The 15,515-nt window shown below is 32.2% G+C and overlaps 1 protein-coding gene across 1 annotated transcript; it reads left to right on the plus strand.

The window, feature by feature from the left end:
- Positions 1 to 7,194: 7,194 nt before the first annotated feature.
- Positions 7,195 to 7,491, plus strand: LOC139902144 (zeatin O-glucosyltransferase-like). The gene has a single exon (XM_071884796.1). The coding sequence runs from the start codon at positions 7,195 to 7,197 to the stop codon at positions 7,489 to 7,491; it is 297 nt and encodes a 98-aa protein (XP_071740897.1).
- The last annotated feature ends 8,024 nt before the right edge of the window (positions 7,492 to 15,515 follow it).

Raw genomic sequence — 15,515 nt, forward strand, 5'->3', positions numbered from 1 at the left:
ACTGTAAACGACTTTAACAGTCGAAAGTTTGATGATAAAGAATATTATGTTGGAAAAGCTCAGAAAAGTTGGAACTGGAAAACAGATTGAGCAAATCATGAAGGAGACTATGGACAAATCACAAAGACTAAACCTGCCCTTCAAAGAATCCAAATGATTCAGTGTCTGCTGAAGTCATTAACGAATACCTTGCTCCCGACTCTACACTTTTACAAACAAATGTTTATCATCATCCATCAATATTAGAAATTCTAAGATATCATCGTAGCTTTCATTATAAATATCCTCGATATTTCTGAAAATATTTTCATAACTATTCTTATCTGAAATCATTTATCTCTTCGTAATAACAGTGTTACATCAGAAAGGAAACTATTTTAGTTTCTAAATTCTGAAGAATTGGAATTTAAAATTTGAATGTTTTTGAAGTAGTGTTGGGAACTAAAGCATGAGTTAGTATAATATAATGACACTTGATCAACGTGATTATATTACAGTAAGTCATGCTAAGTTTCTAATGGAACATGATGATTCACAAACTATAACATCAACATGTACCATCCTACATAACTCTTACATTCTACCCAATCTCCAAACATATCAAGAACATATTTTCTTGATAGTTCTATCTTTTCTCTTAAATTCTGGTAATGTAACCAATCAAGATCGTGCTATTACAATTTCTTTCTTAGAACATTAACTATGTTCATTCCAAAATTCATTTTCGCGAATTCTGGACCATTACATGCGGTGCTTAATGGATAGAAGAGAAAACAGAGCATAAAGCTCCGAAATAGAAATGGGAGTATAAATCACAGTAAATAGAGAGATCATTAACCATGGATGTCAATAATTATAGAAAGACAGAAGCAGGGACTCTGAAAATAAGGAAAGATATAAAGCCCGATGATAACACATAAATTACAAAATGTGTATATCAATAAGTATTGCAACGTAAAGACACGAGAGAACTAAAAACACTATAAAGCCAAGAGTATAGTAAAAGTGAATAGATTCCTCCGGCAGCAGATAAAAAAGAAGAATGATAGATATGAAAGTTAGGAGTATATCAAGAATCATAACTGGATGAAGCATATTGACGAATGCTTTAAAGTATGAGTTGAGGGAGAAAGAACAGAAAGTATGAGTTATGGAAATAAGGAAACGAAGGGGGTGGATATATAGTAAGATATTCGACAGAGCAATCAAAACAGATTATTGCATATAATCAAAGAAGATTCTAATTTCCTTAATTACCAAAGAACCAAATCTTATTACGAAGATTTTCTCTAAATCCCTCGAATTCCAGAAATCCACTGTGACTACGTCAAAAGTTAAGACGAATTCCTATTATCTCATTTCACTCTTTTGTGATAGCTTCAACCATACGCTTCGGGCAAACAAATTGTTTTATCTATATTACTCACTGAAGATAAAACTATAGTTTCTAACTCATATGAGTCATGAAAACATACCTATTATCAACCATGACGATCTCAATCAAAATTCGGGACAAAATTTCTTTAACGGGTAGGTACTGTTATGACCCGGAAATTTTCGACCAAATTTAAACTTGATCTTTATATGATTTCAACACGATAAGCAAAGTCTGTAAAGTTGAGTCTTAAAATTTTGGAACTGTTTATATGAATTCAATTAACCTTCGAGTGTTCTCAACGATTTACGAACAACTAATTTGTAAATAGATATATATAATTTTATTTGAAATAATATATGATTTAATTGTTGGAAATAAATATATAAAATAATATCAGTATATTTAATATTATTAATTTAATATATAATATATATATATATATATATATTTGTATATAATACAATGAAATATTATATATTATAATTGTTATAATCAATGTTGAAAAAATAATAATATATAATAATTATTATTTAAAGAGTATAAATAAAGTATATAGAATATATATTTTGTGATTTTGAATTTATTTAATAAACGACGGTAACGCTCAATTGTCATTCGATAGATAGTAAACGAGTTAAAAAGGAATTTATGTGATTTTAAAATAAACGGTGATTTGAAAATGGGTTTTATAAATTATAGGCTTAGTAAAAATGTATTTAGGATCTATTTATTAAATTTTAAAACTTTTTATATTTTACTTGGGGTTGTGAGTGAATAATTAATGTAATTTTTATTTAATAGTTAATGATCGAATTTTATACCATAATGACTGAAATAAATAAAGATAATTACTGTAAAAATTTAAGGATTTTTCTAAAGACTTTTATTCGCCACTGATTTCAAATAGTGGACGATACACAGCCCGTAAAAACTGTCGGTACAATAAGACATTTCATTGATGGCTTACTATTTTTGTGCACGTTATTGTAAACTATGAATCATTTATTTATTACTTTATCTGTACCGTTTTTTGTTTCATGTCTTCCACTTGCACACAGATATTACTCCATTATTTATATCATATCATCTATCTATATCCTATATTCATATATTAATTATATTGATATGCAGTACATACAAATGAACCATATATACACTTTGTTTTCTCCTCTTCTGCGAATCACCATGCTAACATCGATCACCTTACAAACCTTCATCCACCATCATCATCAATCACCACTATGAATCGCCACCATCCTCATCAACAAACCACCACTTCACCACTTTGATTTATTAGAAATATACATCACCACCTTAAACCCATCGTGACACCTCACCTCTCCTCCTTCAATCTCCGACCACCTCAACAACCCCAACTGTCACCTCCTTTCTTCTTCGATAATAAATCACCACTTTCTTTGATCCCCATTACCAAACCATGACTACAAGTGCTGCTATTATGTTTCTGGATCGTGCCGATGACACCAACTAAACCACCATCTTTCACCTTGTGTAACCACCACTTTGAACCCACATAAAACGCCACACTAAACAACCACCACACTTCAATAAACCGTCACATATGTGCCACTTTATCTTCGATTACTACTGCTACTGCTACTGCTCCTGCTATTCTAATTTTCTGTTTCTGTTTCAGAAGTGAACCAAAACCACCACCATGAACCATCGTAAGTTGATGAGTTACTACTATCTACTTTATGTTTTTCTGTTTCCATGTCAATAAACCCCACAATCATTCATCACCTTAAACCCACATAGAACCACCATCTCTCTCTCTTAATTCCTCTCTCTCTCTCTCTCTCTCTCGTCGTTTCTATTTCTATTACAGTTTAATCCAAAACCACTTCATCAAACAACCAATGAGCCATCATTACCCACTCCTGTTACTGCAATATTTATTTTTCCTGTCCTGATCAAGCTAAGAGGGAATAAACGAAGAAGAACATCACCTATTTATTGTCTGTTTTCTACACGTCAGAAACCAGCTACCAACCCTTTTGTTCGCCTGCTGTAATGATGAATTGATGTTTTCTTGGACGTTTCTCAATGGCTGACCAAAGTTGCAGACAAAGGAGAGTTGGTTCTTGAATGGTAAGAGTAATTTATTCAATTGCCGTTCCATTTTTTTTTCACCAGGCCGAACCCTCAAGAATCCCTTTTACATCAGGCTACTATTGGGCCGTAGTTGTTAAATGAACTTAGATAACCTAACTGATGGGCCTATGTTTCCTTTTCTTTGTTGGGCCGAGGAGATTGGGGCTGGATCATTACCATCTCTTCTATAGCAGCAAATATTTCAATTTTCTTTTTTTTAAATAAACGAAGGGAGTACATAGAATGAAGGTGATGATTTGATTATGATGATTTGATTATGATAATTGTGAGGCAATTATGATTATGATAATGAGGATGAAAACCGTAAACAATGATGATGTTAAAGACGGTATATGATGGAAATTTTATGGTTAAGATGATGTTAATATGATGATGATACTAGATGATCCTGTGATGATGAAATTAAAGAATAAAAGATGATGTTTATGCTATGATGATTAGTTAGTTCGATGATGATGATTATGATATTTAAATGGCGATGATTAAATGATGAAGAGTAAACAGATTACATGTTTAATAAATATGGAAGTGGTATTAAAACAGAAAAACGGGTTAGTTCAGATGGTTAGGAGTGTCTTCGTTGAGTGAGAGGTCTTGGGTTCGAGCCCGTGCAGTGGCGTTTTATTTTTAAAGCTCCTTTCTTCAAAGGTTGTACTCTTTTATTATTATTTGTATTATTATTATTATTATTACTTTTGTTAATATGATTATTATTATTATTATTATTGATTATTGATATGATTTGGATTATTATTATTATTATTACTTTTATTAATATGATTATTATTATTATTATTATTATTATTATTATTATTATTATTATTATTATTATATTATTATTGATTATTGATATGATTAGGATTATTATTATTATTATTATTATTATTATTATTATTATTATTATTATTATTATTATTATTACAAGTATTATTGTTATTAATATCATTATTAATATCATTATTAGTAAAAGTAATATTATTATAGATATTATAGTTATTATTATTACTACTATTATTATTATCATACTTATTATTAAAAGTATTAAAATTAAAAGTTGTGTTAAAATTATTATTTATAATAAGATTATCTTTATTATTAAAACTATCATTATTATTATTATCCTTAATAGAATTATTAATAATATTATTATCATTATTATTAGTATTAGTATTATCATTATTATTATTATTTATACCATTAATAATATAATTTTAGTATTATTATTAATATATTAACAAACAAATGATATATATATATATATATATATATATATATATAATACATATAACATAACAAAATTAATATTTTTATTTATTTAAAATATATATAATGAGTACATGAAACATATAAATTATTAATATGAAAATGATATAACCAATAAATAAATTTGTTCGATTACAATTATATGTATTAATATATATATACCTGATATAGGTTCGTGAATCGAGGTCAACCCTGCATTGTTCAGTTCCGTCGTATGCATATTTTTACTACAAAATATCGTATTGTGAATTTCATTTGCTCCCTTTTTAAATGCTTTTGCAATATATATTTTTGGGACTGAGAATACATGCGCTTTTATGAATGTTTTACGAAATAGACATAAGTAATCGAAACTACATTCTATGATTGGATTATCGAACCGAATATGCCCCTTTTTAGCTTGGTAGCCTAAGAATTGGTGTTTATGATAATTGTCACCAATTGACGCGAATCCTAAAGATAGATCTATTTGGCCCAACAAGCCTCATCTGAATTACGGATGCTTTAGTACTTCGATTTATCATGTACGATGAGAATCCCGGAATGATGGGGATATTCTATATACATCCTGTTAAGGTCGGTTACCAGGTGTTCAATCAATATGGATGATTTTTATGCAGATGCATGATATTTATGAGAAATGAAATGAAAATCTTGTGGTCTATTAAATTAATGGAAATGATTGTTTATGATAAACTAATGAACTCACCAACCTTTTGGTTGACACTTGAAAGCATGTTTATTCTCAGGTTTGAAAGAAATCTTCCGCTGTGCATTTGCTCATTTTAAAGTATTACTTGGAGTCATTCATGACATATTTCAAAAGACGTTACATTCGAGTCATTGAGTTCATCAAGATTATTATTAAGTCAATTATAGTTGGATATATTATGAAATGGTATGGATGCTGTCAACTTTCGATAAAATGAAAGTTTGTCTTCTAAAAGCGAATGCAATGTTTGTAAAATGTATCATTTAGAGGTCAAATACCTCGCGATGTAATCAACTATTGTGAATCGTTTATAATGTATATGAACGGGGCATTTCACAGGTGGAGCTAATCCAGCAAATGGCTCCAAAGATGCTAACATTGTCTCCATCGTTACGGAGAGTGATGAATTCTTCTAAAGTCACGTCATCCTCATGGTGTGTCCGCGCCACCATGGAAAGGGATGTTCGTTAGCGGTTCCACAATTGTACATGGGCACTGGTTTGGCATTGGTGCAGGTTGTGTGGTGGAAACTGATGTTGTAGCCGATGAAACTTCCAGGGAAAGCTAAACAGGAAGTTGCACCATAACTATTCAGCTGGTTATACAACATGTGCCGAGGTGAAATGCTAGGAATGTGATATTCTAAGTGTGATACTCTTTATGGTGGGGTATGATAATTCTGTTTAGAGTTATGATTGTTTATTATGACAATGATTGTCGGGTCTTGACAATGTTCGATGAAGATGCAAGTTTTGTCTCTTGGGAGATAATGTCAACGGCATGAAGATGAGGATCTTGAAGTTGTCGTCGAGGAAGCGTCTACATCGGTTATCCTTGCAATATGGAAGCATGGTTATCTTCTTCTATCCAAAAGGTGGAGATTTGTTGAATATAGTTTTGGTTAGAAGAATTGGATATGGTTGCATAGTATTTGTGAAGGATGTTATCCCACATAGGTGGGAGGAAAAAGTTGGAGGGGACTTTCTTGGTTATAAAAGAGGGGTTAAGTCTTCATTCCAAATTGCACCAATCAATACACTTTAAGTATTTGATTATTTCTTTCTTTCTTACCCTTGTTTGAGAGTTGTATTAGTTAAATATTTTGGAGAGTGTAGTTGGCTTAAGAGAGTCGTCTATATAATTGTAACAATTTGTGATATAGTGTATTTCTCTCTTTGGGGGCCGGTGGTTTTTCTCCTGTTTTGGAGTTTCCACGTTAAATCTTGTATTGTGTATTATTCTTATTTCTTTACTATTATTGTTGAGCTGGGTGGTGAGAATTAGTGAGACCGTAATTTCCCAACACAGTGGGCCCATTTCATCAAGTGGAGAACAAATCAGAAGGTATTAGCAACCACGTGCATCACACGTGCTTGCAATGGTTAGACAAGCAACCTAAAAGTTCGGTAATTTATATAACTTTTGGGACCACTATAACGTCACGAATGAACAAATCAAAGAGCTCGCAGATGGTTTGGAAAAAAGTGAGCAAAGATTCTTGTGGGTGTTTCGAGATTCAGATAAAGAGGACGTATTTGGAACCAAGGACGAGGGCGAGCCGGTTAATTTGCCTGAGGGGTTCGAAGAGAGGGTTAAGGGGACATCGTTGATTGTTCGCGATTGGTCCTCATAAGTTGAATTCTTGGGCCATTCGGCAACTGGTGCGATTTTGTGTCATTCTGGATGGAACTCGTGCTTGGAAGCTATGACTACGGGTGTTGCGGTTGCTGCGTTGCCATGTCATAGTGATCATCTGCATAACGCATTTTTATTGTCGAATGTTTTAGGGATTAGGTTGGTTGTGAGGGACTGGGTGTGTAGAGATGAGTTGTTAATGGTTATGATGGTTGAGAAGGTTGTTAGGAAGTTAATGGATACGAGTGATGGGGCGGCGATAAGGAAGAAAGCGGTGGAATTTGGTGGTGAGTTACGAAAGTCGATGGCGGATGGTGGTGTTACTCATAAGGAATTGAATTCGCTCATTTCTTATATTCTTAGATAGGTTTGAGTTATAGTTATTTCTAGTTGTAGTGTCGAATCTTGTTTAAGTAGTTTTTGAGTTTTTAATATTTTAAAAATGTCGTTTTATGTATTTTGCGAATAAAGTTTGAATTGAAGAGACAATTGTAGGAGGTAAGAAGCCACCAAATTGCTGCAAAACTAACTTATTGACCTAGTTTAACTTACTCTAAACAAGTTAAGAATCAATAATCGATTTTTTAAGAGAAATATTATATTAATTAACACTACAACCCTTAGTAAGGCATTAGAGAGAGGACCTAACAATTACAATGACTTAATAGGCCAAGAGTTAGAACTAAAATTACATTTGCTTCTACTTACTATCCAATTAAAAAAAAAATTCTTTATGGAATAAAAAACAATCTCTTTCTTCATTCGAGTCGAACCAAAGAGCACACTATTACCAAATATGTCAAAGAGTTGCACCAACAATCAAGAAGAGACGAGTTTATCGTCGATCGGTAAATGGATAGTGGAAAACCACTCGAGTCAAGCTGCCCACGAAATAAAAGTCGGGATGTTGAGGTCAACCCATCTCCACAAATTGCTCCATAAATCCAAGGAGTACCCGGAAGGGTTTTAATATATATAATGTTAAGGCCTAAATCTGAGTATCACTCATATTCCTAAAGGTTAGTATCAGTAGTATGACCTGGGGTCGTTCATGCAGTAGGAAATAAGCGTCTTTTCACAATCGGGTTTCTAATCTTAGCAAGGTAAAAATGAGTGATTTGGGGGTTTTTGATAATAAAAGACAGAAATCAAAAATAAGCAGATAAATAAACAGATGTAAATTCAGATTATGGAAATTGTGCGTGCTATGATTTTGTTAGTCATTATTTATGGGATTATTAGTTTTGAGATGCTTGTTATCAACTGAGTATTGGTTATTAGCACTTGAGATGTATAACCTTAAACTCTTATTTTCTTAGTATGTCACTGAACATTTAAGTTTGGGGATTCTGACTAGACTGGTTGATATCTTACCCTCGACGTCTACCTGAGACCCTAAGGTAATGATATAATTGGTCCCTCTTCGATATCCTGGAGACCTACTAGGCAGGTGACCAGTCTTATCGTTGACCATCGAAATGGTCTACCAACCTCTTAAGGTCCAATCGTTCTTAACGCTAACAGAGGTAATCCAATATAATACTCTAGTTAAAATATGATAATGCGATACACTTTCCTAAGTAAAGATATTTCTAGAAACTTAAGGGTGAAAGTACTGGATCTCAAAAGTGTGACTTAGTGGTTACTAAGGTGGTTGTTAATTCCATAGTCTTTTCGTCTTTTCGAAATGATATTTTCGAAAGATTGGTTTATGATATTTGTTTATAAATTTTCTTTATTATATCAGATCAAAGAGAATCTGAAACTGGTTTAAGGTATGATGCTTAAGCATATCCCTTTTCCTAATTTCAGACCATGTTTCTTAAAAGGAACGTGATTCTCACACACCAAATTTTATCCATGTACACTTTTGTCTCATAAAATCACAGTTATGCCCCTAGAAAGTTAAAGTTATAATATTATTGTAATAATAATTAAGGGTGAAATAGGTAATTCGGTGTAGATGGATCAAAAAGTGGTGTGTGAGAATCACCTCCATTTATAAAATTGATCGATGGTATAATGTACATTACTGGTTGATGTTAAAGCAGAGGGGTAAGAAATAGTTATATTTTTATTGCGAAATACTATTAAATATGATACAATTTTACACAAGTTATTTATTTATTATTAGAGTGGATATACCTAAAACTTGCTACAACACTATAGGCAGTGTACCTAATCGTACAGTAGTGTAGTTTTTAGTAAGTCCGGTTCGTTCCGCAGGGAGCTAGCCAAGTTTAATGCTATATTTTTAAAACTATATTTGTGTGTGTGTATATATATATATATATATATATATATATATATATATATATATATATATATTATATATATATATAAGTAATCTTATTATTATTATAAAAGGGGATTTTTACCGTTTAATGATCGGTTTTTCGATTTTAAAACTTTAGTCACAATTAAAACCTAATATAAAATATTAAATATAAAAATAACTTAATTTAAAGCGTAAAGTAAATAACGATAATAAAATTGCGATAATTTAAAATGCGATAAATAAAATGACGATAAATAAAATTGCGATAATTAAAAAGTACGATAATTAAAAGTGCGATAAGATATAAAATAAAGGAATTATGCTTATTTAAACTTCTGTAATCATGATGTTTGACGTGTTGATTTTAATTTATTACCATGGGTTAATTGTCCTTTGTCCTGGATTATTCGATATGTCCATACGGTTTTGTCCATAATAGTCCATCAGTCATAAATATAAAGTGCGAGGATCTTCGTCAAATTATCCTTATACCCGAAGTCAAATATTCAAACTAATTAGGGATTCGAACTGTAACAAGGTCTTAATACTTTGTTTAATGAATACACCAGGTTATTGACTGCGTGTAGTCCAAGGTTTTACTACTTTGTTAACAATTACACCAATTACCCTTGAATGTAATCCACCCCTATTTTAATGAGTCCATTAACTATTAATCCATCCCCGTGTCCGGTAAAATGAACGATAATTTGTATTTATAGATATCCCGCCCACCGTACCCGATTAAGCGTATGTGGTTATATATAGATACGTCAAATTGTAATCTTTATATTAAATTAACGAGGTATCATTTAGTTAATATAAAGCCCATTAATAGCCCATAGTCCAATTTCCACAAGTGTCGTTCTTTTGTCCAAACCCCAATTATGGTACAAAGCCCAATAACTCCGTCTTTAATATTTAGCCTAACATCATGATTACTTCGGCTTAAATAAGCATAATAATAACTTAGCTACTAGAAATTAATTTAAAAGGTTGAACATAACTTACAATGAGTATTAATAGCGTAGCATTACACGGACAGAATTTCGACTTACAAACTTACAACATTCGCCACTATAACCTTATTATTATTAAACTTAAATTAAAATTAAAATTATAAAATATAAATATAAATATATCATAGATAGATAGAAAGAAAAAGGATGATGAATCGATCAGAATGCGCGGCCTTTTATAGGCCCACGTTTTACTGTTGAGCTCCGCAAGTGCGAAGGTTTTCTTCATCAAAGCTCCGCGAGTGCGGAGGTCTGGAATCCAGCTCATAGATCAAATTCAAAACATGAGCTGCGTATAATTATAATATATAATGATATATATAATTAATTATATATTATATTATATTCTTGTGCATAGTTGACTCGTAATTTTTGGTCCGTTGCGTCGCACGCTGAAAGTTGGTTCATGTCTCGGCTCCGGATTTTCGAACGCCTTTTCATATAATTTAATATCTTGTACTTTGCTTTTTGCGGCTTGTACTCTTGCCATTTTTAGACATTTCTCATCAATAATTTGAACCACTTGGATTGTACTTTGTACTTTTTAGCTTTTTGGTCGTTTGCGTCTTCAAATTATCGAATCTGTCTTTTGTCTTCACCTTTTATTATTTAAACGAATATAACTTGTAAATAGAACAACTGCAACTAAAAGCTTGTCTTTCTTGAAGGATAATGCTATGAAATATATGTTCGTTTTTAGCATTATCAAATATTCCCACACTTGAGCGTTGCTTGTCCTCAAGTAATATAGAACTTGAATAAAAAAAATAATAGAATCACTTCTTTATTCTTCACACTTTGTACATCAGTGATTTCAATACGGCAGTATGAACAATGGTAGTAACAATGTGGTTTACAGTCCTACGTGACTATGAAAATTTAGATCCTTTAGGAAATTGGATCTTTATGAAAATATTTGATCTTTTGAAAATTCAATCTAGCTTTTACCCTAGATAAGTTTTCCGGAATAACCCTTCACCGGTGTTTGCAAAATGTTTTTGTGGGTTTTGAGGGTTTCAGATTTAAAAATTTTAGCTCAAAACTTATGGTTTTGTGTCACCCACTTGCTAACCTTGTATTGGGAAAGCAACACGTCCAGTTTACTTGCTCCGTATATTACCTTTCGGTAAACAATCGTCCGAGGTTGTAAAGAAAAGCGTTGAACAAGCAACTGTTAAGGCAATGTCCCGTGACATGCTTTTGATTATGGTCTATATCATGTCGGATGCAATTACTATCCTTTGTAGGAGCAATAGTAAAGATCACCCTATAGTTTTTCGGTCTGGCACAAGGTCCTGTCTTTGACCATGCTATGCAACCACCGTTCTTACGGTTGACACCAGATTTGGTTCAGGTGACCTAATGAATTCCAGGTGAATTCCTAGGATTTTACGTTCAATGGTAATGAACGCATTGAAAATAGGGTTTTCAGAAAATAAATCAGTTTGTAATTTGATCAAAATATTTTCTTGTTCAAGCTCGAGTTTAGATATCATCAAATTCCATGAGTTTGAATTCTCAATCTTTAAGGTTAATCTCAAGGATTGAGTAATATCAGTCTTAAAAGCTGATTTTTGATCTTTAAGGAGATTATCCTTTCTGGGGATCTGATTCATTAGTCTTATAAGCTAATTTGCATGGTGCCCCCCATTGTACGAGACAGATCCTCTCATGGTTAAGATAAGTCTGACCACTTGGCGACCCTGTTTGATGCTGAGGTCCGTGGATTTCCAGCTGATTTTCGAGAAAACTTTTCAAGGTTTTTGGTAGACTCTACAACTGGTCTGGACGACAACTTCCTGACCTAAATCAAGAAGCGCGTGTCTTTTTCTCGGAAGACTTTACTTCCTTTTAAATTCCATTTATAATAAACTGGGTAAAACTGATTAATATCGTTCAAAACAAAAGTATCTTCGATTATTTGTACAAAAATATGTGACATATGTTCTAAATAACTTGGTAAATTTTTCCCACACTTGGCTTTTATTTTCCTTTCTTTGCCTTTTTATTATCCTCTTTTCCATTTTAAATGAATTCTAACATTTTGGGTTGTTTCTTAATTTATGTCCTTTCCGAGGTAACCATAATTTCGGTGTTAACACCTAGTTTTATCATTCATAAATATGCATAAACATAATTTTGAGTTCATTTAGTTGAAAATTTTGAAAAATTTTACTAGAATTGGGTAGTCAGTATATAAGACTAGGGTTGTTCTTTATTATCAGAGAGCACTAGATTCTAATACAACTACGGCGTTACTAGTATTTTTAATGGTAACCAAGTGTTTAAATTAAAATTTTTAAAAATCCGAAAGAATTTAACCCCTTCCCACACTTAAGATCTTGCAATGCCCTCATTTGCAAGAAATCAGTAACAATTTAAATTATTGAGGGTGATTAGCGTAGAAAAATGATTAAATTTTACCAAAGTTTCCAAACATATTGTTGTTTGTGTTGAATGATAAATGGTGCACATCATTTGTGCATTCCTGCAGTTGTTATTTCACATATATTTTGCATCTTGTCGTCAAAATTAGTTGCTTTTGCTGAACTTAATGCCAGTCTTTGAAAATGCGCTGTTTTACCCTGTTTTGTATATGAGATAAGCTACAAACATATATATACATATTTTTGAAGTTGGGTATATCACCCCACATTCAAAAAATTATTAAAAATCTAATAATAAAAGTTAGAAAATTATAAAAACTATCATAGTATCAAAAGAAATATTAAAAGTATAAAATTACAAGTTACCAAATAAATAAAAATAGGCATAAAATAAAATTAGGGATGATGAGGATGGTGCCAGTAGGGATCCCATTCATAGCCGTATGTGCTGTAGAATGCTTGTGCTGGGTCATATGTAGGGTACGGTGGTCGGGTCTGTATAGTCCAGGGAGGAAATACGGGCATTGGAGTAGGAATGTAGTTTGTATTTATGTGTGTACAATGACTTATAATTTGGTTTTGATGATACTGCCAATCTTGAAATGCTCGTTGTCTAGCCATTTCATACTCATGTTGAGCCATAAAAATTTGCATTTCTGTCATCTGATTCCCCCCTCCCGCATTACCTTGCTACCGATCTCTTTCGACCTGTGGATGATGGCCATCATATGGTGCTGCAGCGTTATGTCGTTTCTTTAAAACCTTAGCACCATGATATACTTTCAAACCAATTGTATCACGGGGTTCTGGTGCTGCAATTATTAATCCCCCCTGACATCTATCGACACCGAGATACTCAGCAATTAAAGTAACAAAGATACCACCTCCTATTATACTATTAGGCCGTATACTCCTAACCATAGCCGATAAATAATAACCCACATAATAAGGTATACTTACAGCGCTCTGTGGGTCTCGAATACACATGAGATAAAATAAATCATTCTCATTTACCTTCTCTTTGTTCCTACCTTGCTGTGTAATCGAGTTTGCTAAGAACCTATGGATTACTCTTAGCTCAGCTCTATCAATATCAGTATAAGATTTATTCCCCCCACGAAATCGGTTATGTCTAGTCATTCTACTCCATATTCCATTCATATCAAAATTTTCATCAACCCTCCTACCATTAACTATCAACCTTTGACAATCGGTAGATGCTAGTTCCTCAGGCGTATATATACACAAAGCCTGAGCCATGTCTAGTAGAGACATATGGCGCATCACACCTCCTAATAAAAATCTAATAAAACTCCGATCGGTTAAGGTAGCTACCCGATCATTTATTTCAACACTACATAATAATTCCACACACCATTCTCTATATACACGCCTACGTATATTGAACAAACGTTCCCAATCATTAAAAGTAGAATTACCATACCTTTGTGTAAGTAATTCTCTAATTGGATCGGCGAATCTCACTATTTCTAACGGTTCCCAATCTATTACCCTGGGTACTTCAACAACATTAGACTGAAGGGTGTGCAAGTTCCTCTGATATTTTGGATAATCTATCCAATTTCTATCAAATCTTAAATTAGGGTGTAAATCTGCCAATTCTATTTTTGAATATGAAATGAATTGATGTGGTAGATTTTGTCTATATTGGTCGTTAATCTCCTGTTCTGCCGCATTCTCAGGAGGAGCATTGTGAGCCTGAGATGCGGATGAAGATTCACCCCTTTCAATCTGCAAAACACATTAAATACAATTTTTGTGCACCCAAATATGCATTAGTGTTATCAGAATCATAAATCAAAACAATCATAATGACATGTTTAATCCATATTAAACTTATATATGCATTTTCACAATATTAACAATTCTACACTTTTACAAATAAACATATATGAAAATGTATATAATGTTCTATAGCTTTTATCTCAAATAACATGTCAAAATAATCATTACTAGCAATTAAACAAATTCCAAATGGCATTCATATTAATTAAATCGAGTTCATACATTTTTGACTCAAAAAGTCCACTTTAATATTCAAAAATCATGTTTAGGATCAAGGTTTTGATCATTTAGCAACCTAAACATGTTACACTACTCAATTTAGTATAAACTAACAACAAAATTCGGCCATAACCCGTTTATATCAAAAAGCCCCAATTTTGCTCAAGAACACAAACCCTAGATTCCTCAAAATTTGAAGTTTAATGTTTCTAATCATGTTAAATAGCATCAATCTAGGTTATACAAGCATAATATACAAACAATTTAAGCATAATTAAACTAGAAATCATCAAAATCAAATTAGGTATAAATTTATTCAAGAACACTAAAAATCCGAATTCAAGAGTGTTTAGATGTAGAAATTACCGATCTCCTTGAGTAACTTCTTGGTAGGATCCTTCTCAACATGATTTTAGCAAAAAATTTGATGTTTAACGGTGAAAAATTTTGAATTTGAGAGCGTTTTTGTGGATTTTTCGCAGAAAATTGGGTGTGGGTGTGTGCAAACTGGTCTGTTCGGCCAGTTTTATTTTTTTTTTGAAATTTCACAACTCCGCGAGTGCGGATGTGGGTCCCTTTCCAGCTTCGCGAGTGCGGATTTACTTTTTTTTATTTTTTTTATAAAATCCATTAACTAATAAAACAAAAATTAATAAATTTTAAAAATTTGTTTTCCTTTTTATTT

This window comes from Rutidosis leptorrhynchoides, chromosome 3 (assembly GCF_046630445.1).
Source record: "Rutidosis leptorrhynchoides isolate AG116_Rl617_1_P2 chromosome 3, CSIRO_AGI_Rlap_v1, whole genome shotgun sequence".
Taxonomy (NCBI): Eukaryota; Viridiplantae; Streptophyta; class Magnoliopsida; order Asterales; family Asteraceae; genus Rutidosis; species Rutidosis leptorrhynchoides.

What these genes read in the sequence shown, in the direction of transcription:
- LOC139902144 (XM_071884796.1), top strand. Translation starts at nt 7,195, where the DNA reads ATGACTACGGGTGTTGCGGTTGCTGCGTTGCCATGTCATAGTGATCAT.